This window comes from Rhincodon typus, chromosome 2, assembly GCF_021869965.1.
Source record: "Rhincodon typus isolate 14 chromosome 2, sRhiTyp1.1, whole genome shotgun sequence".
Taxonomy (NCBI): Eukaryota; Metazoa; Chordata; class Chondrichthyes; order Orectolobiformes; family Rhincodontidae; genus Rhincodon; species Rhincodon typus.
The window spans coordinates 140,151,852-140,177,762 of NC_063333.1; the positions used below are offsets into that span (position 1 = coordinate 140,151,852).

General features: G+C 47.1%; 1 protein-coding gene and 1 long non-coding RNA gene across 7 annotated transcripts in view; one reads left to right on the forward strand and one right to left on the reverse strand.

Annotated features, from left to right (window-relative positions):
- Positions 1 to 25,911, forward strand: part of rreb1a (ras responsive element binding protein 1a) — a 229,577-nt gene that overhangs the window by 188,396 nt on the left and 15,270 nt on the right. For 3 of the 4 annotated variants that reach the window (XM_048609761.1, XM_048609754.1, XM_048609773.1), the window contains 4 exons: positions 10,392 to 10,581; positions 16,177 to 18,922; positions 23,291 to 23,455; positions 25,161 to 25,874. In XM_048609761.1, coding sequence (XP_048465718.1) covers positions 10,392 to 10,581; positions 16,177 to 18,922; positions 23,291 to 23,455; positions 25,161 to 25,874 — 3,815 coding nt within the window. The remainder of the gene's footprint in view (positions 1 to 10,391; positions 10,582 to 16,176; positions 18,923 to 23,290; positions 23,456 to 25,160; positions 25,875 to 25,911) is intronic. The other variant, XM_048609767.1, reaches the window with a different exon arrangement.
- LOC125485693 lies at positions 10,535 to 24,964 on the reverse strand. 3 transcript variants are annotated; one of them, XR_007264397.1, is made up of 4 exons: positions 24,070 to 24,964; positions 19,097 to 19,233; positions 13,581 to 13,701; positions 10,535 to 10,647 (listed from the first exon to the last, which is right to left on the reverse strand). It is a non-coding gene; the product is annotated as an uncharacterized LOC125485693 (long non-coding RNA). The 3 variants fall into 3 exon arrangements; XR_007264401.1 differs by lacking the exon at positions 24,070 to 24,964 and adding an exon at positions 20,499 to 20,624; XR_007264399.1 differs by lacking the exon at positions 19,097 to 19,233.

Sequence of the window (25,911 nt, forward strand, 5' to 3'; positions counted from 1 at the left end):
TCACAGAGCAGCACTGCATCATTCTTGTTTTGAATGGTGAGCAGGTCCAAGTGCTGAGGAGTGTCCCTGCACTGTGTACCAAGTGGTACAGTGCAGATTTGTTACTCTTATTCCTTGGGCGTTGAATTTTGGATGTTGCCTGTGCCAAGAGTGGAGGAGTCAGGCATCATCCCAGAGCTAGGAGGAGGCAGGTGGTTCTCAACCTCTCCCACACTCCATCTAGTGGCCAGTTAGTCCACTGTCAGAGATCACAAATGTTCAGAAGTTCAAACCTAGTGTAAGCCAAACCAACAAACAGGGGACAAGAGGAGGCCATTCTGCCCTTCAAGTCTGTTCCACCATTCATTAAGATTATGGTTGATCTGAATTTATCTCAACTCTACATTCCTGCACGCCCCGATTATCTTTCACCCGCTTCATCATCAAGAATCTACCGAACTCTGCCTTAAAAATATTTTAAAATTCTGTATCCACTGCCTTTTGAGGAACGGAATTTCAAAGACTCTCACCCCTCAGATAAAATGATTCCTCGTCTCTGTTTCAAATGCGTGTCCCTTATTTTTACGCCATGACCCCTAGCTCCAGAATCTGTCACAAGAGGAAACATCCTTTCCATATCCACCAGTTATGTCCCCTCGCAATCTCTTACAGTTCAATGAAGTCACCGCTAAGTGAAAGTGTAAGGCTGCATGTGTGCAAGAGAGAGACTGAGTGCCGGGGTGTGTGTGTGTATGCGTGTATGCGTGTGTGTGTGTGTGTGTGTGTGTGTGTGTGTGAAAGAGAGACTCTTTGCAAGTACAAGTGTGAGGCTGAGTGTCTGAGTTTGAAGCTGCATGTGCATCTCGAGTGTGGGGCTGCATGTGAGGGAGAGGCTGGGAATGTGTGATTGTGAGATTCTGAGTGTGTGTGTGTGTGTTGGGGCAGCAGCTGGTTTGAGGTAGCATGGAGCAGTGAGTGGCAGGGTACCGCTGGGACAGATGTGGATGAACTGAGGCTGAGGTGGGGGGGCAGCAGTTTTTCCGTGTTCCCGAGGTGGTGCTGCCAAGAACCCTGTGAGGGGAGAGTATCCAGGTGCAGCACTCTTCCTGGACAGGGTAATGAACAAGTTAACCCTCTGTTCACAGAATCCCTACAGTGCAGAAAGAGGCCATTCAGCCCATCAAGTCTGCACCAACCCTCTGAAGGCTATCTCACCGAGACCCACCCCCCTACCCTATCCCTGCATTTCCCATGGCCAATCCACCCTAACCTGCACATCTTTGGACTGTGGGAGGAAACCAGAGCACCCGGAGGAAACCCACACAGACAGGGGGGAGAATGTGCAAACTCCACACGGACAGTCGCCCGAGGGTGGGATTGAACCCGGGTCCCTGGCGCTGTGAGGCAGCAGCGTTAACCGCTGTAATTTAGGCTATTTGATGAACTCCCCTTTTCCACTCGAATCAAATTTTCAATTCCGCGCACAAAGCATCTAGAATCAGGAGGCTGTGGCATCAAATTGTGACAGTGCCCCCGTGACAGGGTGGGAGGGGGTAGAGTGTAGTCGGGGTGGGTGGTTAGACATCGGAGCTTGGGGGGGGTGGTCTCCAATCCACTTGGATGCTGTCAGTCTGAAACCAGGGCAATGACTGTGCCTTTCTCCAAAAGCCTGAACACCTCCCAGCACTCTCCGTTTTTCTGTTAGAACCTGGTCATTCCTGTAAAGGCCAACGTGTGCTGTCTATCCCTAGTTGCCCTTGAGCTGTGTGGTTTGTGAGGCCATTTCAGAGGGTGGTTAAGAGTCAACCACATTGCCATGGGTCTGGAGTCACATGTAGGCCAGACCAGGCAAGGATGGAAGATTTCCCTCCAGAAAGGACATTAGTGAACCACATGGGGTTATATGACAATTAACAATGGTTTCGTAATCATCGAGCTTTCAGTTCCATATTTATTAATTGAATTAATTAATTCTGTGAATCTACCTCATCGTTGGTGACTGGCAATGGACACGCCATGGTAAATAGCCCTTCCTCTACTCTGTAATTAGACTGGGCTCCAGGAGGCAGTCATTTTAGCAGCCTGCTCCACTGCTTTAGGTACCCCGCGCCCCCAGTTCCCAACTCCCAAAATCATCCTGATGTCTAGATCAGGATTCCGGCTGGAAAATTGTGCCCCAGCCTATCCTTGGCCTTATCCATTGGGAAGTGTGACATTTGCCCCGGGGTTGCAGATTGTCTGGGGAGGGCATACTGAAACCGTGCGCCCCCACCCAGGATTGACATGGACTGAGGGATAGCCCTAGGGAGCTCCAGCTAGTATCGATGCACCGTTTCGTTCTCCAGTGACCAAAGAGTGTAACAATTAGAGAAGCATTCAGCAACGAGCTTGCATTTGCATGGCAACTTTAATACACTGTCTCAAGGCTCTTTGCAGAAGGATTATGAAGAGTTAATTGACATCAATCTGCATAGGACATGGTAGAGCCAGTTACAGGTTACTTGGGGATGGAATCAAAATGGAGATGGAAACACCCAAGATCTTGATGAGATGGGCAGCTGTCTGGTGGCCTTCAGGACTTCCTGACAACCCCCCACCCTGAGGGGTTTGAGGGGCCAACCGTTTCAAAACTGCAGCAAGGGTAGGGCGAGCCACCCATGGGGTAATTTAAGCTCTTTGATTTCAGCCAGGCCCCTGATAAGCACTTAGGTTTCATCTGCAGCAATGGGCAATGCCACTGAGTGTGTGTGTATGTTTATTTGTGTGCATGTGTCAGTGTGAGAAAGACTGTATATGTCAGTGTGAGAGTGTGTCTCTGAGTGTGTCTGTAAGAGTGTCTGTGTCTGAGTGTGTGTATGTTTGTGTGTGAGCGTGTGTGTGTGCCAGGCTGTGTGTGTGTCCAAATGTGTCTATGTCTGTGCATGTGTCTGTGCGAGAGAGAGAGCATGTGTCAGACTGTGTGTGAGAGTGAGTGTGTGTGTGTGTCTGGATGTGTGTATGTTTATGTGTGCGCGTATGCCTGTGAGAGAGAGAGAGACTGTGTGCGTGCGTATATGTCTGTGTGTGCATGTGTGTATGTCAGGCAGTGCATGTGTGTGTGTGTGCCTGAGTGTGTCTGTGAGAGTGTGTGTGTGAGATGCCTGGAGTTAGCGAGGCAGCAGTAGTCAGCCTGAAGGCCTGGTGAGTTCTGTGTTAAACCTTGCAGCAACTGGAAGAGATTATCCCAGCTGTTTTGATTGGGATGTCTCAGTGGGAATGGAGTGGCGGGGGTTGGTGCAGAGAAATGTCTGCCTGTGTGGAGCTGAGTTTGGAGAAGATTGAAGCCTGGCCGTTGACTTGCTGACTGCTGTTCAAACAAGGCCTGTGTTGAGGATCGCTGTGCTAACTGTGCAGCCAGGCCTGAGCATTCCCAGCTCCCTTGGTGAACTGACTGCTGGGAAAAACTCTGCGTCAATCCTTGCTCTGTACAGAATCAGCCTGACAGGATATTGAGGAGGTGGTAGGGGGGTGAGGCTGTGTCTGGCAGTGCCTCTGATTTAACATGCTTGCTCTTTGTTCTCAAATCCTTTAATGCCTCTTACCCTATCTCCTTTCTATAATCTCCTCCAACCCCCTTCAGAGCTCTGTGTTCCTCCGATTATGGCCTCTTGCTGTTCCTCGATGTTAATCGCTCCACCTTTAGTGGCCGTGCCTTCAGCTGCCTTGGGCCCAAGCTCTGGAAATTCCCTTCTCCCTGCCTCCTCTCTCCTATTGATTTCACTTCCCTCTTGAAGATACTTCTTAAAATTTTACCTCTTTCCCCACACTTTAGGTCACCTGCTCCTGTAGCCCCATGATGTGGCTTGGGAAACAGGATGTTAGATTACATTCACAGAGTTTTATATCAAAGTATTTTGTAATGAGACTGTATATGTATATTCGTTACAAGACACCAGCAGGGCTGGTAGAATTTGAACCTGGACTTTGTTGCTGACGCTGGTTTATTATTGTCTACGTTTCTTTGAGCGGAGTCTCATGGGGAATTTTCTCTCCTGTCTGGGTTTGCAGGTTGGAGGGGGGGGTGGAATCTCCTTAAAATTCCTTGTGAGGCCTCCCCAGCCCTGTCCCAGTCTCTTTGCGGGTTTCAGGTGGGGTGGATGAGACCATGCTGAGCCCCAGCCTTTCCCCATTTCAGGCCCTGAAGTACCCAGTGAATGACCATCAAAGGGCTGTATCCGACCCAACCTCAATATTCACAGTGCCAGGAGGAATTCAGGAATGGAGGCAGGTGGTGGCTAGGAAGTGATCACACTTAGGGTCTTGGTTGGGAATTGGCTGGTGTCTCCATCACTGGCCTCCTTCCAACATTGGGCATCTCCACCCGCCTCCAGAAAGGTCTGCCACCAATGTGTACTAATGCAGGTGTGAGCACGCGCGCGCACACACACACTCACTTTCACACTTGCACTCTCTGTTGCACACTTACACTCACACACCCACACTCACACTTGCACTCGGTCACACAAACACACACTCTCTTATCCGGTCCCTTGCCCAATTACCCGAAATCCACCTCTGCCCAAGGACCCACTCTTCAATTCAGGTGGTGGGCTGGGTGGGGGTTGCAAACCACCCCCCAGGTTTCCCCTCCCCTCCCCAAGACCCCCACAATTAACCTGTTCCTGGGCTCCTGGACTTGGACTCTGGAGATTGCGTGGAGTTCCAGTCTTGGCCACCGCTAGCACTACTGCAATTGCAGAGCAGCAGTCCCCAAGTGAGGGCACCAGGCTCAACTCCAGCCTACGAGGGATGAATTGGCTGAGGAGGCAGGAGGAGACGGTATTCAGGTGGATGTGCTCGCCCTCCCAACTTTTCAGAAGTTGGGTTCGGAAAAGTCCTGGCCCATAATTACCAGACCTGAGGGGCGAGCACGGGAAGAGAATAGTTTTTGAATTTGGTTGTAGGGTGTGAGTCTTGCTGACTAGGCCTTCATTTATTGCCTGTTCCTAATTGCCCTGGTAACCTGCCACGCTGGACCACTGCAGTCCTTGGGGTTGAGGGTAGATTGCAAAAATAGGCTGCACAAATTCAGTTTGTTCTTTTTAATTCTTATTTCTTATTCATTCATGATATGAGGGGGTCACTGGCCAGGCCAGCATTTATCTGCCCCCTGGGAGATTAGGAATGAGTAATAAGTGTCAGCAACATTGTTGTGGGTCTGGAGCCACATGTAGATCAGACCAGGTAAGGATGGCAGTTTCCTGACCTAAAGGACGTCAGTGAACCAGATGGGTTTTTCCAACAATTGACAATGGATTCATGGTCATCATTAGACTCTTAATTCCAGATTTTTTTAAATTCAAATTTCACCATCTGCTGTGGCGGGATTAGAACCTGGGTCAATGCATTTTTGAATTTCTGGAGATTTGCTGAGTAATCTCAATAGAAAAGACTGACAGGATTAAGGAACATGAGAGCTGAAGAAAAATGGCTAAGCCCTGAGACATAGCTGGCGATGTGAGCTATTGGGTCCTAATGTTTCCTCATGCGTTGCCCTCAGCTTGAAGAGAGTGTCTCAGTGAAGAAACCGTAACTTGCTTTTAAACAGATGATGAAGTGAAAGAAGAGCAGTGTAGAAAGAGACTGAGTTGATGGAATGGCCAGATGTGTAATGGACGAGTCTGTGTGTGAGGCTCCGAGTGCCACCCCTAGCACTACAATGGTGTTTATAAAGACCTGTCAGTTGTTCACACTCTTGGTTCATAGCCTGAGCTTTTTTTGGGAGTGTTTTGTGAGTTCAGGACCTGCACCCAATTGTAAAAAAGAGAAACCTTGTGGCCTTCTGTTGGATGCTATGACAATAATCTGATCTCACTTGGCTTCAGGAGCCTGGATCACCACTGCATGTGTCACCGAGTGTCGATCCTGAAGGAGGCAGCTTTACTGTCGGACACTGGGTGCCACGCAGGGTCGAATTGTGGGACAGTGGGTGGAGATGTATGTGTTTGGTGGAGAGCTGGTTAAATTGCCGTTTCCCTTTTTCTCCCCCCACCCCATCCCATCCCACCACCAAGTTGTGAAATGATCTAGGCCAATAACATGTTTGCAATAACTCACATCAGCGTGTGAAGTTATTTTTGAAAAGTTCAATAAAAAGTGTTAACTTCTTCTTAAATTTCAATTTGGCAGCTTGTATCAGTATGGGTTCATACAGGGAAATAGTTTGTAATTACTTGGCTGAAGCAGGAAGAGAGCCTGGAGAATGTGCCCTGAAATGTGTAGGCCTAGCTGCCCGGTCCTGGGGGAGTGAACTCTGAGCACTGGATCTGGAAGGGTACTCAACATGAATAGTGAGCACCTAACCCTACCTGAGTGGTTACAATGTAGAGCACACTGCCTGAGAGTGTGGTGGAGGCAGGTTCAATCCAGATTTTCAAAAGCATGTGGAACTGTTATTTGGAAAGGACTAGTGCACAGGGAGGAGGCAGGAAAATGGCACCAAGTAAATTGCTCTTTTGGAGAGCCAACATGACAGGCTGAATGGCCTCCTCCTGTGGTTCTGTGAACTCTAACTGCAAGGACAGTCCTAAACATTGAATAATTAGCTGAAAAGATTTGGTTTGGTGCGGAGTTAATTTGTATGCCAGCTTGGCTTGTACGCTGGTGTAGAGTTCAGGTAAAATCATACCAGCCACAATCTGTCTGAAGAGCCGAGTGGTCTACTCTTGTTCCTCGTTCATAGGATACAATGCTGTTCACGGTGCACCCGGTGGTGAGGATGTTTCATCCACACTGACCAGGGGGAAGAGTCACGTCTGTGGACACAATTTGTCTATAAGTCACTCCAGGGGTAGGCACAGACCGATTTCTCCAACGTGCCCAATAAGGACTGTCCAGGTCACTGAAACTCAGAATTGCTATGGTGCAGACAGAAGCAATTCAGCTCATTCATGTCTGAACTGAAGGAGTAATGCATGTGTACAGACTGTAGTGAAACATACTCCCTCTCCAGTATCACTGCTACTTGCAAGGAATGTTCATCCTGATCACTCGGACAGTGAGAAACTGCAGCTCAGAGCCGACGCTTTGTCGAGAAAATGGTTGAGGATGTAATGCTTGCAAACTGGGAATGAAATCTGACTGAAATAGCAGCAAAATGGATATAATGTTGGGAGCAAAAAGCCAAAACTGTGAACCAGTTCTGAAGATTCCTGTCCAGAAATTGTACTTTAATCATAAAATTTGTCACAATACATTATGTAGCCTGCTGATTTGGAGCTATCTTGCTGTTGGTTCAGTGTCACTGGGTCCTGCAACTCCTTCCATAACAGCATTGTGCGTGTATCTACACCACAATGACTGAAGAGGTTCAAGATGGTAGCTCACCGCCACTTTCTCCAGGCAACTGCGAATGGGCAATGAGAGATGACTTTTCCGGTGCACTCCCATTTTCCATAAACAATTAATTTTAAATAATTAACTGTCATCAGGTACTGTAGAGTTTGTTCCAAAATCGTATGCTGAAGGACTGGATGACACTTCTAATTACAGCTTGTATTTGCGATGTACATTCTCCAGTGACTGCACACCAGGGGGATTTTGTACTGGCTCTGACCCATCGTATACTGCGGTGTGACGGCCTTGGACTGTAGCCTTTCCAAGTTGAGCCCCACAGCACAATTCTCCAAAGGCCAGACCTTTTGGCCATGTGATGGTGTTATGTGGTCAAATGTTGCCCTAATGATGATATCTGGCCAATAGATAACATACATAGAATACATGGCTGTAGAGGGGCTCAAATAACCAGGCTGAAGATAACAGTCTCAGACCTCCCCACTCCCACCCAGCTAGACTGCTCACAGAAATTGAGCTTTATAAAACAAACCTTTCTATATTTGAGGAGTTGAAGCACATACACGTTGACTGTTTATGCCTGCCCCGTGACTCTTGCGGTGGTATTCAAGATTGTGTTGGGGACTGATAGCTGGCTAATGACCCATCAAGAGGTTGGGAGAAACACACTATCACAGTTCCTGTCATGCCCCCCACCCAGAGGTTTAGCTATCCCTGTGTTTCTCTCCCTACCCTGTCTGCTTCAGCCTTTCGCCCTGTCTCCAGAGCGTGGCCTGGCCCTGTCACAGTCATCCATTTGCTTCCGATTCCAGTAGTCCATCACAACTCCAACAGTTGAATGGATATTGGGGAAATGCAGGAATGCAGAGTTGAGGTTCTAATCAGATCAACCATGATCTTATTGAATGGCAGAGCAGACCCGAAGGACCAAATGGCCTTCTCTTGTTCTGACATGTCTTCTGTGGGACTTGCTGCAGTTCCAGCAATGGCCAAGCTGGACCCAGAGAATTACAAGACATTTGTTTGACCACCAGCTTTCATAGATTGGAACTTCTTTGCCGTCCTGCAGTTAATACATAGCTCTGTGTGTGTGTGTGTGTCTGGCTTGGGGTTACAGGGGTGAACTTGCTGTGAAATCTTACACTGGGGCCATGGGAGCCTCCTCACCTCACTGACCAGCCCCATGACCCTCAGCTCAGAATTCGCCTTCCTTTATTCACTTCCTAAAACCTCCCTTTTTGACCAAGCTTTTGGTCATGTGGCTCAGTATCAAGTTATGATGATGACACTCACCTTAGGGTGTGTTACTGCATCAGAGGCACTACAGAAATGTAGGTTGTTGTTGATGGCTACAGTAGATAGAAGTCATAACAATGGGAGGAAGATGTTTTAAACACCTTCACCCAGGCATCATCAAGCCCCCAACATCCGATGACTGTCCAGCAGAGCCGCGTTTGTCATGGCACTTATTTCCTGCCCGATGCCAGCACTGTCCACCCCAGTGATGGTCAGTGGTTTTGATGGTGCATAGTCTACATTGTATAGCATGATGCTAACAAGTCTGCAGTCCCTCCTTCCTCCCCACTAACTGCCTGGCAAGCTGCAAGAAATGCCCTGTTGTCAGGAGGCAGTGTCATGTGGACAAAAGCCTTCACTTGCTGCACTTTATGAAGTGTTACACTGGGATGCTGACCTACTTCAGTCTTTGGAGGAGACAGGCTATAAACCATGTGATTCTGCAGCTTATCTGGCTCTAAGTCCCATTCTGCTACCAGCCCTGCACTCCCTGACGTAACACTGGCTTCCACTCAAGCAATGTCTTATTTAAAAATTCTCATCCTTCCTTCCAATCCCTGGGTGGCCTCCCCTCTCTGTATCTCTGTAGCCAGCTCCACTAACCTCCACAAAATCTCTACCCCTCTATTTCTGGCCTCTTGACCCTGCCCAGTTGCTTGCCATCCTTTCAGTTACCTTGGGCTCCAGTCGCTGGATTTCCATCCCAAAACCTCTCTGCCGCTCTATTTTGTTCCACTCCTTTAGGGCACAAGTTAAAATTCATATCTTTGACCAGGCTCCAAGATTGTTGCTTGTCAGGGAGCTAATGTAGGTCTGTGAGCACAGTGTGATTGGTGAACCTGACTTGGTGAGTGTAACAGTATAGGCAGTAGGGTTTTGGACAACCTTAAGTTACAGAGGGCAGAATCTGGGAGAACAATGCAATAGTTGAATCTAGAGGTAACAATGACATGATTGAGGGTTGCAGCAGCGCATGACCTGGGACAGGTTACATTCCAGGAAAAATGTCATTGAGACGATCAGCCACGACCTAGAATGGTGGTTTGATGGGCTGAATGGCCTGACTCTTGTTCCTATCATACGACTAAGTCAAGTAATGATTCTGTGAGAGAGGATGTGATTGAAACATATAAAATTCTAACAGTTCTGGACAGACTAGATGCGGGGTGGATGGTTTCCCTCGTTGGTGAGTCTAGAACCAGGGCTCTCAATCTGTGGATACAAGGTAGACCATTTCAGACTGGGATGAGGAAAAATTTCTTCATTTGGAGTGATGGCTTAGGAGGCTGGATCACCAAGTATATTCAAGAAAGAGATTGACAATTTTTTAGATATTCAAGGCAGCAAGGGATCTGGAGAGAAAGAGGGAATCCGGCATTGAGATACAGGATCAATCATAATTGTTTTGAATGGCAGAGCAGGCTTGAAAGGTCGAATGGCCTTCTGTTCCTAGTTTGTGTGATGAAGGTAGAAATGGTGGGCCTTGGTGACATGAGGTTGGATGTTAAGGCTGCAAACAAAACTGAACCCAAGGTAACCTACAGGTCACTTAGCTGGATGCCCCTATAAGCATTAGAAGCCTCAGTTAAAATACCATCACAATTAGTTTGCAGCAGGTCTTTCTTGCTGTATTGCCATTTTTTGTAAAGATATGTTGGACATGCACTGTTGTACACAAGATGTCTGCCTCCCAAGCATCCTGGGAAGTTATGGTCAGCAGTAGCTTGGGGCCATGTTTTCTGAACACACACTGACCGTGTACCCCATTGATCTTTTCTGCTTAGGTGTAACCTCTGCTGTATCTCCTTTAAGACACATCGGGGTTTGCTGCGTCACAACGCCATAATCCACAAGCAGCTTCCAACAGACGTGTCGGGAAAGCCTTATATCCAGAACAATCCCACAATTCCCGTGGGCTTCCACGACCTCGGATTCATCGACTTCTCCTGCCGGAAATTCCCCCTCATTTCTCAGGTAAACCTGAAGGATTGCCAATTTTAAAAAAAGCGAGCATGGGTAGTAGCCAGCCAGTCAAGTAGTCTGTGTGGAGAGAGAAACAGGGGTTAACATTAAAGGATGAATGTGACTTCTTCAGATCTCATCATGTTAACTTTGTTTCTGCCCCCTATAGAGGCCAGACAGCTGTGTATTACAGCACATTCTGCCTTTGTTGCAGATTTCCAGCATCTGCAGAATTTTGCTTTTATGGAAGAATTTTGCTAATGGCTATTCTCCCTGGCCCGTGAATCAAGCAGTGGCAGTAACCATATTTTGTCTTCCTCCAGCCCACCCAGTTGTCCTCCTTTCTGCTAACTCCGTTTGTATCTTCATCCCAAAGACAATGAGATTTGTTCAATTGGCACCAACACTGTGATGACTAATCTATGTGTAGCCTTGCAATTTGAGGAACATCCAGAGAGCATAGCTAGATCTCATCTTGTTCCCACCTGATGTCCATTTTATGCATGCCTCCTGCTCTGAAATCGAAAGCAAACAGGAGCTAAAATCCTGTTTAACGTCTCCCTGCCCAGGTCCAACTTGGTGAAAATCAACTATCGGCAACTAGAATCCAAGCTGGGTTAAGAACAGTACCTCCAGGATGTCCTGCAGTGATGTCCTGGGACTAAGAAGATTGGCTTCCAACAACCACAACCACCCTCATTTGTTCTAGGTATGACTCCAATCAGTGGAGAATTCTTTCTATGATTCCCATTGACTTTTTCAACGATTTTGCTTCCTTAGTAGGGAATCTCAGACCTCCAAATATATGGGTGGGCTTCCACCAAGAGCAACTGAGCTTAATACAGCCTTGCTTCAAACATGAACAAAAAGCTAAAATTTCAGAAGTGAGGTGAGAGCAAATGCTTTGACATCAAGACTGCATTTGACTGAGTATGGCATTGAGGAGCCCTAACAAAACTGGAATCAATGGGAATCAGGTAAAATTCTCCACTAGTTAGAGTCATTCCTGACCGTAGGAAGATGGTGGTGGTTGTTGGAGGCCTGTCATCTCAGCTCCAAGACATCTCTGCAAGAGTTCCTCAGGGTGGTGTCCTAGGCCCAACTATTTTCAGCTGTTCATCAATGACCTTCCATCTATCATAAGATCAGAAGTGGAGATGTTCACCAATGATTACACAATGTTCAATACCATTCATGACTCCTCAGATACTAAGATCTGGACAATATCCAGGTCTGATAAATGACAAGTAATATTTGTGCCACACAATGACCATCTTCCAACAAGAGAAAGTCTGAATCTCCCACTATCAACATTCTAGGGGTTACCACTGACAAGGAACTGAACTGGACTAGCCACATAAATACAGTAGCTACAAGAGCTGGTCAGAGGCTAGGAATACTGCAGCAAGTAACCCACCTCTTGATTCTCTAAAGCCTGTCCACCGTCTACAAAGGCAAGAGTTAGGAGTGTGATGGAATACTTTTCACGTATATGGATGGGTGCAGCTCCCAACAATGCTCAAGTAGCTTGACATCACCCAGACCAGCATCTTATTCACCACCTTAAACAATTTCCTCCTCCACATGTAGCACACCATTGTGGCAGCGTGCAAGCAGTTTGCTAAAGCTTCTTCACCAGCCCTTCCCACTCCCGTGACCTCCACTATCTAAAAGGAATTAGGCAGTGACTGCAACACCATCAGTTTCCCTTCCAAACCACACATCATCCTGACTCGGAACTATATCATCGTTTCTTCAGTGTTGCTGAGTTTAAAATCCTGGAACTTCCAGCCTAACAAGGACCTGGGTTTCAATTCAGGCAACAGTCTGTCAAGAGTTTTTACGTTCTCCCCGTGTCTATAAGGGTTTCCTTTGGGTGCTCTGGTTTCCTCCCACAGTCCAAAGATATACAGGTTAGGTGGATTGGCCATGCTAAATTGTCCATAGCGTCCATGGTTGTGTAGGCTAGATGGATTAGCGATGGTAAATGCAGAGTTACAGGGATAGGGTAGAGGTGTGGGGGTGAGTCTAGGTGGAATGCACTTTGGAGAGTCAGTGTGGACTCGATGGATCAAATAGCCTGCTTCCACACTGTAGGGATTCTATGATTCTAACAAGACTCTGGGTATACATACCTCTAAGGGCTGCAATAGTTCAAGGAAGCAGCTCACCATCTCAGTATTAATTAGGGATGGGCCATAAATACCAACCCTGCCAGTAGCATCTACATTCCCATAAATGAACAGAAGACATTAATATTCCCCACCATTGGGGTAGAGAAAAATTGTCACTGCATTTCATTGCAATGTCTTCTTACATACCAGAGTCTCTAATATAGCACGTGTTGAGTGATATTGCTGTATGAACTTTAATTGGTTGGGTGGATGTGATGTGGTCTTGGGGAAGTCAGCTGGAGGACTGCTTTGTGTGGTATAATTTAATCATAGAGTTACTGAATCCCTACAGTGCAGAAAGAAGCCATTCAGCCCATCGAGTCTCTACCAACCCCCTCCCCCTACACCCCCCACTGAAGAGCAGCCCAGGCCCCCAGCCTTTCCCCATAACCCTGCATTTCCCATGGCTAATCCTCCTAGTCTGCACATCCTTAGACAGTATGGGTAATTTAGCATGGCATATCCACCTAACCTGCACACCTTTGGACTGTGGGAGGAAACTGGAGCACCTGGAGGAAACCCGTGTAGACACAGGGAGAATGTTCAAACTCCACACAGATAGTTACCGAAGGCTGGAGTCGAACCCAGGTCCCTAGCACTGTGAGGCAGCAGTGCTAATCACTGAGCCACCGTGCTGCCTGTTAATTGGTTATCTTCTGATGGACAGCTCATCCATTTGGGGCTGATCTCTTGTGAGGAGTCTCCGTACGTGCATGCGAACCCTAAATGGAGTGGTTCAAAAAGGCTACCATCTGCCAGGCAATTAGGGATGGATGATAAACAGTGGCACTCTCAACCCATCAACAAGTCAAAAAGAAGCAGATTTAACATAGATACCTGGCTGTGACAGATCAGTGAATGTGTGTAGGAGGGGATGGTGCTGTAATGGTACTGTCGTTAGACTCATAATCCAGAGGCCCAGGCTGTGGAGATGTGGGTTCAAATCTCACCATGGCAGCTGTAATATCAAGTTAGTCTCATTAATGGTAAGCAAGAAACTACCATTTATTGTTGTAAAAACCCATCTGGGGTTCACTCACGTAGGAAGGGAAATCTGCCTTCAATATCTAGTCTGGCCCACATGTTTTGCCAAATCATAATTATGTGGTTGACTCTGGCATGACCAAGCCAGCACTAACAGTTTGAAGTACAGTTAGGGATGGGCAACAAATGCTGGTCTTGCTAGGGACACCCATGTCCCATGAAGAAATTTTGAAAAAGGTAGCAGCAATAAGCTGCCAAACATTTCATGTACATTCATGTAACCATCCAATGGGCTGAATGGCCTGTTTCTGTACTGTAACATTTCTGTGGTTCTATTAAAAGGTGGGAAAAACAGGCAAACAGCTTCCAAAAAATTATCTTTAAAAGCTCCATCTGTCTTTATCCAATAACAGTTAAGGATCCCCTTCAATTCTGTCTGGAAATGTCCACCTCCTGCCAGACACTACTTTTGGCTAATGGGACAGCAGGAATTGAGCAAAGATGGTCTTAGTTACACCCCTTGATTCTGTGTGTGGGTGTGAATGAGGTGACCAAAGAGATTCTACCCAAAAACCAGGATTAACACCATGATCAGTCATTGTGGTGATCCGTTGTTTGAGTTCACTTCCAGTAATGTCCTGTTTTTATACTGCAGCCACTCAGAAACCCACCCATTATTGAGTGATGCTCTTACTCCAAAAGTATTTATGGGGTAATTATATTTTTCAAGAGGTTTCATCACAAATGTATACAAAGATTCTGAGGGAGATTTCCACATTTTGAGATGTTTGGTTCCCAATTCAGAGACTCTTGCCAGTTGAGAGCCCAGCAGGAATGACAGTGCACCCAGTATGTAGGAATAGATGTAGGCCATTCAGCCAATCGAGCCTGTTCCACAATTCAATTAGATTGTGCCTCGGTGTCACTTTCCAATGCTACCTCCATATCTCTTGATGTGATTGGTGTCCAGAAATCAAATGTTGTCTTGAACATGTTAGATGAGCATCCACAGCTCTCTGAGATAGAGAATTCCAAAGATACGCCACACTCTGAATGAAGACTTTCCTCTTAATCTCCATCACAAATGGCTGGCCCCTCACCCTGAGATGATATCCCCTGTGTGGCACAGAAAAGGCCTGGGGTTGAGAGCGAGGCTGACTCCGCACCCTTGACCTATTTTGGGGTGATTGCCTATTGTTACATAACAAGAGAAGTCCCAGAGCCCGGAAAGGAATTGGTCAACATCAAAAGGACGCGTTAATTTGTTAAAGTCTTGATTAATCATTTGAACTGCATGGTGTGGCATGCAACGTTAAATTATCATGTACACAATTCAGTGATAAAATGGGCCAAGAACACTTCTTTTTGACTAGTTTACAAAGCCATACACTGTGTGTTCAGCTGAAATACTCAAAGCATTGTTGAGTGTAAATGAAATGGCTGTTTACTGAGTGAGGCACTGACCTTTCCCTCTGGGATGTGCGTTTGATTTAGGCACACATTGTTTGGATGAAGTCTGTTAAGTTATGGTTGTTAGCATCCAATGTGAGAGGAGTAAAAGCGAATCCAAAGCAGTCCCAAGAATACACTGGTGGGGGCTGGAGAAATTTTACCCCAGAGTCTTTACAGGACAGAAAGAGGCCCTTCAGCCCATTATGTCTGCATCAGTTATCAAACATCCATCGATTCTAATCCTATTTTACAGCAATTGGCCCGTAGCCTTGTACGCGATGGCAAGTGTTCATCTAAATCGTTCCTAAATGTGTTGAGGGTTCCCACTTCCACCACCCTTTCAGCCAGTGAGTTCCACATGTTCATAACCCACTGGGTGAAAAACGTTTTTCCTCAAACCTCTCCTGCTTTTTACTTTAAAACTCTATACCCCTTGGTTACTGACCTCCCTATTAAGGGGGAAATATTTCTCCCTATATACTGTCTATGCCCCTCAAAACTTTGTATACCTCAACCAGATCTCCCCTCATCCTTCTCAGTTCTGACCCCAGCCTATCTAGTCTCTTCAGAGCTGAATCGCTGCAGCCCAGACCACATTCTGGGGAGTCTCCTCTGCAATCCAGCTGGTGCAATCACATCCCAAAGGAGTGGACAGTGCTGTACAGGGGCAGCAGTTATGATGCAGGAGCTACACACCGCTATACACTGTAATTAAACCAGGAAATGCTTCAAAGTCAGCAACCTTCAACAGAGTGAGTGTAAAATTCAAATGCACAAAATAATTCCTTCATTAGACAGACAAACCGCTGGGCCCAGGTTTTTACCAGAATGTATCTCATAGTCCCAGCTTTTAACCACGGTGTCCCTAAAGGGCCCAGCTTTTAACCAGGGCATTCCTAATACATAAATGCGAGTGTATTTCTGTCTGAATGTGTGTTGTCAGGGCCCTCCCCTCTTGGTCTTTGTTGTTATTTATTTTGTCGTTTCTTTTGTGCAGGTCTGGTCTGAGTTGAACCTGAGGAGATGCACGAGCAAGTTTCACCGGTTTGTTTGCGAATTGTGCAACAAAGCCTTCCCAATGCTGGCGGCTCTGAAGCTACACCTTGAAACCCATAGGGGGCAGCTGGAAGGAGGCCAGGGCCTGCCAGAGCCCCAGCTACTGCCCGACGTGGATGTGAAGCAGAAAGCCTTCATGGCGTCGTTGGGTCTGCAGCATGCCAAAGAGGCGAAGGCGGTGAAACGACAGGAAACCACCGAATTCGATATCCACACGATCTGGGCCGAAACGCCCCCATGGAAACTACCTCAAGAGGCCAACTGTGCTACTGTGAAGGATCAAGCACCCTTAGACCTGGCTTCCCTGGGAGCGAGCCTGTCTTCTCTCTCACCACTTCAGGACAAGGTCAAGATCTTGTCCTTGCACCCTTTCCAGAAGGGCTTTATAATCCAGCCAGATAGCAGTATCGTGGTGAAGCCCATCTCCAGCGAGTCCGCCATCGAGTTTGCTGACATTCAGCAGATCCTGCAAATGGCATCCTCTGCTCCCACACAGATCAGTCTGCCCCCACTGTCCAAGGCGCCTTCCATCCCGAACCAGTCCATCTACAGGCAGATGCCTCCACTCAAGCCAAAGCCCCTGGTTGCACCATGCACTGTCGTGGCTTCCACACCACCCCCACTCATGAGTGCCCAGCAGGCTTCATCTGGCTGCGTTAGCCCCAGTCTCCTCCCTCCTCCTCTGAAGCTCGTGAAGACGGCAGCCGGGCCTGTGTGCAGCCCTCAGGACCTGAAAGTGAAACCCGTGAATGGAGCGCAGCCCTTTCTTCAGCCAAAGACGGAGCCACTGAGCCCCGTTGAGATGAAGACCCAGCTTGAGCAGGATAGTATTATTGAAGAATTGATGCCAATGGAGATGAACAGGGCTATCAAACAGGAAGTCATGGAAGGAGATCTCAAAGACATGATAACGGGGGCATCCAGCAAGAAAGTTCCCGCATTAAAGAAAGTCTTGTATCCATGTCGCTTTTGCAACCAGGTGTTTGCTTTCTCTGGCGTGCTGAAAGCTCACATCCGCTCACACCTAGGCATCTCACCATACCAGTGCAATATCTGCACGTATATCGCGGCAGACAAAGCTGCATTAATCCGCCACCTCCGCACGCACAGTGGCGAGAGGCCCTTTATCTGTAAAATCTGCCACTACCCTTTCACAGTGAAAGCCAACTGTGAGAGGCACCTGCGCAAGAAGCACCTCAAGATGACCCGCAAGGACATTGAAAAGAACATTGAGTACGCAGAGAGCCACACCGCAGAGCTGGTAGACTCTTTCTGCTCACCAGACACCGTGTGCAAGTACTGCGGCGAGGACCTCAAGTACTACCGTGCCCTCCGGCATCATTTGAGGACACACAGCAGCTGTCAGAAGAAACCCTTCGAGTGCCGAGAGTGCAACATGGGCTTCTCCACCAAGAATAACTGCATCCGCCACATCCTCAAGCAGCACACCCACGTCGAGGAGAAGGAGATGGAGAAGCATATCCTGTTGGTGGACTGCCTCGTGGGTGAGAATGGGGCACTGTCCCCCACCTTATCTGAGGACAGCGTCACTGCAAATGGCTCTCCAGTCTCGTGCAAGGAGCCTCAGAACGGGTTTTTACATGGACCACTGCCCCAGGGCTCCTTAAAAATGGAGCCCATGGGTATTTTTTCAATGGACTTGGATGAACCGCTGGATTTTTCTCAAAAGAACAAGAATGTGTCTATCCACCCCTACAAACAGGAGGGCCACTTGCTCAGGAAGCATGCTTCGCCCATTGTTGCACAGTTTGACAGCACGCTGGAGCCCATAGACCTGTCCGTCCCCAAAAACCCTCCAAAGGATAAAACAAATGTGGGCAAAGAAAATAAGGATGAAAGCCAGCTGGCTGTTAATGGTGGCTCATTTGCCTGTCAGCAGTGCCCGTCTACCTTCCCAGCAAAGATCAGCCTCGATAAACATGTAAGTACGAAACATTCTCCACCACGGCAGGGTTTGGTGCCAGCCCGGAGTCCGGCCACACTCCCAGCTGTGGTTGCCAGCACCAGCCTACTGCGACCCCTGAGGCCTAAACCACCGCCTCCGCTGCTCCTGCCCAAACCTGCCACGGGCAAAGAGCTGCCACCCCTGGCTTCCATCGCCCAAATCATTTCTTCTGTCTCATCTGCCCCCGCCTTGCTGAAGAGGGATGTCAAGGACAGTGCCGAAGCTACCAAGCCCACCACCTCGTCTGACGGTGCGGAGGATTTAAAGATCGGCCTGGTGACCAAGGCCACTCCCCAAACGGGAACTAACGGCCCAGCAAAGACTTTGGGCCCACAACGCGCCGCAGAGAAAACATCAGCAGGGGTGGTGGGGCCAGGCAAGAGGAAAGGGAGAAGGCGAAGTCTCAAGTACAAGAAGATTCGGCCTGGTGTCAGCAGCAGTAGCGTAGACCCAGAGTCCAGCGGGGAATTTGCCAGCGTGGAAAAAATGTTGGCCACGACCGACACCAACAAGTTCAGTCCTTTCCTACAATCCACCAACATCAAAGAGGAACCTGAAAAGGAGGAAAAAGATTCCGAGGGAAAGGAAAAGCGAGACATAATGATCTTGAAGGGGAAAAAAAATTCCTACTCTAACTCAGTGCAAAAAATCACTTGTCCGTACTGCCCACGCCTGTTTCCTTGGGCTAGTTCACTTCAGCGCCATATGTTAACACACACAGGTAAGACAGCAATACAGTTGTTCGCATTTAGAATTTAGTGCAGTTAATTCTTCTGGAATTAAACAGCTATTCCTAGAAAACCAAACGTTTCGATCTTGCCCTGCCTCTCCCAGTCCAAATTGTGATTGTCTGACCTGGAGCCTACGCTCTTGCGCTTGGGTCTGAAAGACTTACTATCCCCTGCTCGGCTGGCCACTCTGTGAGCCTCGACCAGTGGTTTCTCAATCCATTATGGTTAAGGAAACCACTAACTTATTGTGAAATTGTACAGACCATCAACCAAGACTCGGTCCTTCCCTCCAATCGTGTGTCTGTCATAAAACAAAAGTAATAGCAAAGTAAGTTCACAATTGAACCAGTGAATGAATGCAAGTGCAGACATTTTGAATGATTATTGTTCAACGAATGTAAGAATAATGTATCTTTTGAAAATTTGAGACAATTTTCAAATGACCTGAAAATTGCAAAGATGCTCCTGGAATTGGGGAAAATGAGAATGCTTGTAGAACCCTGACATTTTGGGGAATCCTGGTTGATAAACACTGCCCTAGACAGTGCATGTTGGCAACCTGTTTAACATCAGGGACTCTGGGGTGTAGGTTATCAACAAAGAGAATCATCACCTCATATCTGTAGGCATGAGTCACTGGCACTCAGCACAGGGCACTCAAATACTTGCTCAGTCTGGAGTCATCTTGGCACATCCTTATCTATAAGTAACTACAGGAGCACAGATCAGGGACTGAACCTGGATCATTGCTGTCCTGTCAAGTACCAAGTGTCCTGTTTAGCAGTTGAGAAACTGGAGGCGCTGCAATAACCAGTCGGTAAAGTGGGATCACCTCATTCGGGGAAAGACGTTAGTCTCAACCACTGCAGTTGAGAATGATGTTCTACTTTACAATAATGGGAGTTAGATTGAATCCTTCCTAATAAAGACACCAGCAACACAGAATATACTTAGGGGGATGAAAGTTAATATTTCCAGTTTTCTGTTGACTGGCTGTTACAAAATTTCTCAGTTTGACTGGTGGTCACAGTCTTGATAGGGTTGGGTGAAGAGAGGGTTGAGTTTAGTTAGATGTCAGGCTAAAGGCCAGTTAATTGTTGAGCTTTATTTGAATGCTGCATTGATATGCATTCACTTGTTACCTTGTTCGGTTACCTGTGATATGCTTTGCTGTAGGTTTGCCTATGAACACCTTTTTATATGGGATTCTGAATTGGTGTACAGCGAATGGTGGTGTCGGCTTTAAGACACCTTTCTTAATATTGCGCCAGGGTTACCTAAGAGTCCTTTCCAAGTCCTGTGTTGGTGCTACTTGAGCTTCTGAATGAAGCCTTTGCCAATTTGCAAAAGTTTTTGAAATAAATTGAAATTCTTCCAGCAGTAAGGGGGAAGGAAGACAATGCAGATATGAAAAGGGAAAAGAACACAAGTAATTCAATTTTCGAGGCTTTTACTGGGCTATAAATGCCCCCTTGGCACCAATGAGCACCCCCCACCGCCCCCCCCCCCCCCCCCACCCCCAAGTCTTTGGATTACAGAATGAGAAGTAATCAAGTGTAAGATTACCTTTGGAAATGATGCAGTATCAGTTGATCAATGTGTACAGGCTCAGAAATAGACTTTGCTCACCCTTCCTGCTGCGTAATTAACCTTTTGAAATGCAAGTTCGACTTTCTGGTTCTTGCTGTGTGTTTTCCCCTTGCCCACAGTATCTAGAATCGTACAGTACAGAAAAGGCCCTTTGGCCTAGCGAGCCTGTACCACCAAAATTATACTACTTCAGCCAGTGCAGGAACACTGTTGGCATTACGCTGCATTGCAATCTAGCCAATTCAGCTAAGTGACCCCGACTTTTGACATTTGGTCGCTGTTCTAATGTAGAGAAAAAGCAAACCAAATTGCACAGAGCAAGTTCCCAGAAACCATGTCTTCAGGACCAGATAATTTGTTTCTGTGGTATTGATTGGCCATTGTGGAAAAAGTTAATTTGACCTGAGAGGGCAGATAGAGCTTCGGTTTCATGTCAGGCTCAAAAACTAGTACTCCCAACAGGGCAGCACTCACCCAGCAGCATTCCATCTAATCTTCTTGCTGGCTCCATGGATGTGCGCACCGCAGTGATTTCTGGAACTGGAAGTCAATTCTGCATTCGGCTTGTGCAGAACATTGGAGTAGCTGCACACACGTTTCCCCGGTACTGCATTGATGCACTGGTGTCTCAGTCTGGATTTTTGTGTTCAAGGCCTGGTGGGGTTCTTGAACACACCACCTTCAGATTCAGACACACACCATGGAGGAGGTTGTTGTTCCGAACTGCCTGCCCTTGTTCCACGGCTACGTTTGTGGAGAGGAAGCGCACCATGTCTACGAGTACGCTTAAAACTTTTAGAGAGAAAGAGTTGGCACTGCGCGGGATTGGAGCGCATTATTTCCCCCCATCAGCTCCATTTTAATTTAAACCCCATCGCTTTTACCTACCTTTTCCTTTTGTTATTGTTGTGGCAGTGTTTGTTAATTGGTCATTTCATGAGAGATACAAATGACTTGGTGAAAGTTTTGTATATTTAAAAAAAAAGAATGAAGGCGCAAGTCTTTTTAAGGACTAGAGCTAGGATGGGCAGCCTGAATGGTCTCCTCTTGCATTGTAAGGCTCTTTGATTCTTTTGGGGGCTGGGTATCGGTCAGTACGTGCCTTTGCAATGGGTGGGCATTATTCTTCACCTTCCACTGGGCTCTCTGGAAGGCTGAGATTTTTCTAAGACCCCTCAAGCAAAGAGATGATGAATGGATTTATGTTGTGTTGGGTGGACCAGGAGGCCCATTCAGAAGAGTAATTTTTTTTTAAAAGTACAATTTCACTCCTGCAGAGTGTATATAAAACAAAGCTTTGCGCATTTATTCATGGTTGACATAATGTTGTGTGAAATGGATTCAAAATAGCCAGGCAACCCTGGGGTACATGGGGAGATGTGTAAGATCTCACAATATTGCCTTGTAAAATGATAATGCAGTTGCAATCCACCACCTCCATGGGGACAGTTTAATAACTCAGTAAACTAATAGCTCACAAAAACAGAGCTTCTTTGCGAAAAATCGTTGAGGACACAGTATGCACAGTACATGAACCATGGAATCGTAAAGCAAAGAGGACCACACCCTATTCCCCAGTTCTTTGCCCCTGGGGGCTGTGTCACGTTTTGACGGGTACTAAGCAAGCTGTTTGCTGAACGCCACCACGGTTACTGAAGTGTGTGAGGCCTGATCCAAAGTTAAAAGCTGCTGTAGTTTGTTTGAATCTGAAGGTTACTAAAACAAGAAAAAAAGCTGGAAATACTCTGGCAGGTCAGGGAAGGCCTTAGATGCGAAACATCAGGCAGCTGCTGTATCACAGAGGCGGAGTCTTCCCCTTGCCCCCTCCCTCCATGTGGTGTTTTTATATTTGCAGTGGAAGAAGGAACAGCAGTAAATACTCAATAATTTGCATTTTTGCCAGAGGTTGGCACATGGAACATAAAGAGAATGGCACTCTTAGCCATTCTAGAGAAAGGAGCTTCATCTTAAAATTATCATTTTATTGGAGAACACCTATTCACCAAACATATCGGCAATGGACTGTTTACGACGGCTGCACTGCTCAAATTGCTTTGCGAGACCAGGCCAGGGGCTGTGAATTTTAAAACTCCCTGCCATGAGTAAAGCTGGTTAGCCTGAAATTGCATTGTGTGGTATTTGTAACAAATGCTGAAGCCTTGAACTCCAACCTGCTACTGAAAAGAAGCAGTAACTGTTTAACCTGCTCAAAATAATGCTTTTGTCAAGATCCCGCAGGATAAACCCACACAAATGTATGAAACCATTGTGTTAACATGCAGCACAATTTTAATTTTATTGAGAATATCCTACGGGATGCAATCTTATTCCGAGACATGTGGTTCACTCCCATGAGCAGTAGAAGCTGTGTCTTGAACTCCTTTTCAAATTCTCCCCAGTGCTGTGCATTTTTTTAAAAACTGGTTCTTATTTTAGTTGAGCAATTTAACACCATAGTTACTGCTTCCACAGAGGTATTCACATTACACTGAGGAGTAACCCAGGGCTGTGTATGTCAAGTTACTCATTGACAAGATTTGCAAGCCCCGTGGCAGCAGCAACTTACAGACACCCAGTTAAAATGTATGTTGGGTTTTTTTTTTGGTAAGATCGCATGGTATTAATTTGGGAATATTGTAGATACTAATTAAACACCACTTAACTGGTGTTTTTTTTTCTGTTTCATTTATATAAGACAATGCGATTGTCAAGAACTGCATAAATAGCTACTTTTTTTGTTTTTTTTTTACATTTTGTTTTAACAAAAGGTCAGAAGCCCTTCCCCTGTCCAAAATGTGACGCTTTCTTTTCCACCAAATCTAACTGTGAACGCCACCTCTTGCGCAAGCATGGTGTTGCCAACCGGTCACTGCGAAGAAATGGCCTGATTGCCAGATCCAAAGCAACTGATGCAAAGCCCCTGGAAAGCACAGGTAACTACCACCAGAGAGAGCCAGTTCCAGTCAGTGTGCCGTGTTTCAGTAGGTTTAAAGAGTGCTCATTCGCTCTTGTGAGGGATTAACAGAAATGAAAGATGCAGTCAGGCTTTGCTGTAGCAAGGGGGCAGTGCCTGCAAGACCAAACAGTCCAGAGGGAGAGGGAGGGAGGGAGGGAGAGAGAAAGAGAGGCCTCACTTCCAAAATGATTGATCCGCCTTCAGATTAACGGAGCTCTGCCTCTTGGGAGCAATACAAAAGTATTTGGCAAATTGTTATTTTGTTTGCTTATAATTGTACTGTGATGGCATAAACTATGTCAGAATTCTTTGCAATTCATTTCACCAGTGAAATTCCTGTGATGCACAATGTTCTGCCCCTTTTACACTCTTCAAATCAAAACCAAAAGGAAATGCCAAATGCTTTTTGCACCGAAACAGTTTTCCTTTAAACAGTACCGATTGCAAACAGTTGACCTAAAAGTACGTGTCGGTGGTCGCTTTGGTACAGCTATTTTGCTGGCCTAAAATCCCCAACATTATGGAATAAATCCAGTGATGGCCATAACCATTCCAATGAATCAGGATTCATTTACAAGGACAATATCCTACCTCTGATGGCTCCTTTCTCTGAGGTCCAGTTTTCAGTACATACTCAACAATGTTCTGATTGACACACGCAGACACAAATCACAGAGAAGCATAACTAGATGTTTGTCCAATATTTGTACCTTGTGAATGTCCTTTAGTGATATGTTTGACCTGCCTTGAGTTGTAAGATGCATAAAACAGAATTCATCATTTAGTTTGCATGAATGTATAATTAAACTAGTCCATGTTGGCTATGCCCTGTGCCAATAGTAAATGATGCTGCTGAGAGATGGAGCCACATTTTGTGATGTCTTAGTGAGACCATTGGTTTAAATGGCATTGGGCCAATGCATTGCACAGGCTGCATAATTTGGAAAGAAAGCTAAACTCTTTGTTTTATAGTTCCTGGTTGTTTTTGTTTGTCTGTCTTTGATAGTTGTTCACTTTCGGACCAGTGTTTTATTGTCCCTGGTGGTTTTGCTTGTCTCCTTTTTTGGTGGTTTCACTTTCTGACCTGTCTTATTGTCCATTTCTTTGGAAGCTGATCACTGTCTGAACCAGTGTTATTGTTTCATTGTCTTTGGTATTTTGCTTGTCACTGCTGGTTGTTCACTTTCTGACCTGTGTTTTTGTTTTATTTGTCTCTGACCCTCTTCTTGGTAGGCATTGATTTTCTGACCTGTGTTTTTTGTTTTACTGACCTTGTCCCTGGTAGATGTTTATTTTCTGACCTGTGCTTTCTGTTTTATTGCCCCTGTCCTTGATCGTTGTTGATTTTCTGACCTGTGTTTTTTTTTGTTTTATTGTCCTTGTCCCTGGTAGATGTTGATTTTCTGAACTGTTTTTTTTTGTTTTATTGTCCTTGTCCCTGGTAGGTGTTGATTTTCTGACCTGTGTTTTTTTTTGTTTTATTGTCCTTGTCCCTGGTAGGTGTTGATTTTCTGACCTGTGTTTTTTTTTGTTTTATTGTCCTTGTCCCTGGTAGGTGTTGAATTTTTTGTTTTATTGTCCCTGTCCGTGGTAATTGTGGATTTTCTGACTTGTGCATTTTATTATCCGATAGTTGTTCACGCTCTATAACCGGTCTCTCCCTCTCTCTGTGTCGCCCTCAGGTAATGTTTCCCAGTCGGAGATGGCAGTAGCCGGGGCCTCGACACCTCCAGCGGCGGCACCAGCCTCTCCTTCGCCCGGGCCTACGGAGCGGCCTGGAACCGAGGGCTCTGCGGGCGAGGGCGAGCCCAAAGCGGAGTCGGCGGTGGTCCGGGCCGGGGGCGGCACGGAAGAGGAGGCCGAGGCCGAGGAGGACGCTCAGAGCAACAAGAGCCTGGACCTGGATTTCGCCAGCAAGCTGATCGACTTCAAGCTGGGCAGCCCCGACCCGGGCGCGGCGCCGGCCGAGGGCCGCAACTCGTGCGGCGTCTGCGGGAAAACCTTCAAATACGCCGCTACCCTGGCCCGCCACAGGAAGGCCCACGCCTGCGAGCGTCGCCGGGACCGGGACGCTAGGAGAGGCCCGAAGCCCGAGGGCCAGCAGTCCGGGGCCCTCCGCTCACGGCCCGCTAAGAGCCCGGGCTCCTCCCGGTTAGAGGGCCCGACACCGCGGCCGGAGGAGGCAGAGGTAGCGGCGGGAGTGTCAGGAGCAGGGGCAGGGGAGGGCCGCCCCGGAGTCCGCGCGCCCCAGCTCCCCCCCGGGGAACAGCTCGAGCTCAGGAAGGCCCCGCCCAACGGCACGAGCAAAGCGGACAAACGGAAAAAGATCTGCGCGGTTTGCAGCAAACGGTTCTGGTCCCTGCAGGATCTCACCCGGCACATGCGGTCACACACCGGTAAGGGGGAGGGGGTGGGGATGAGGGGGGTGTGTGT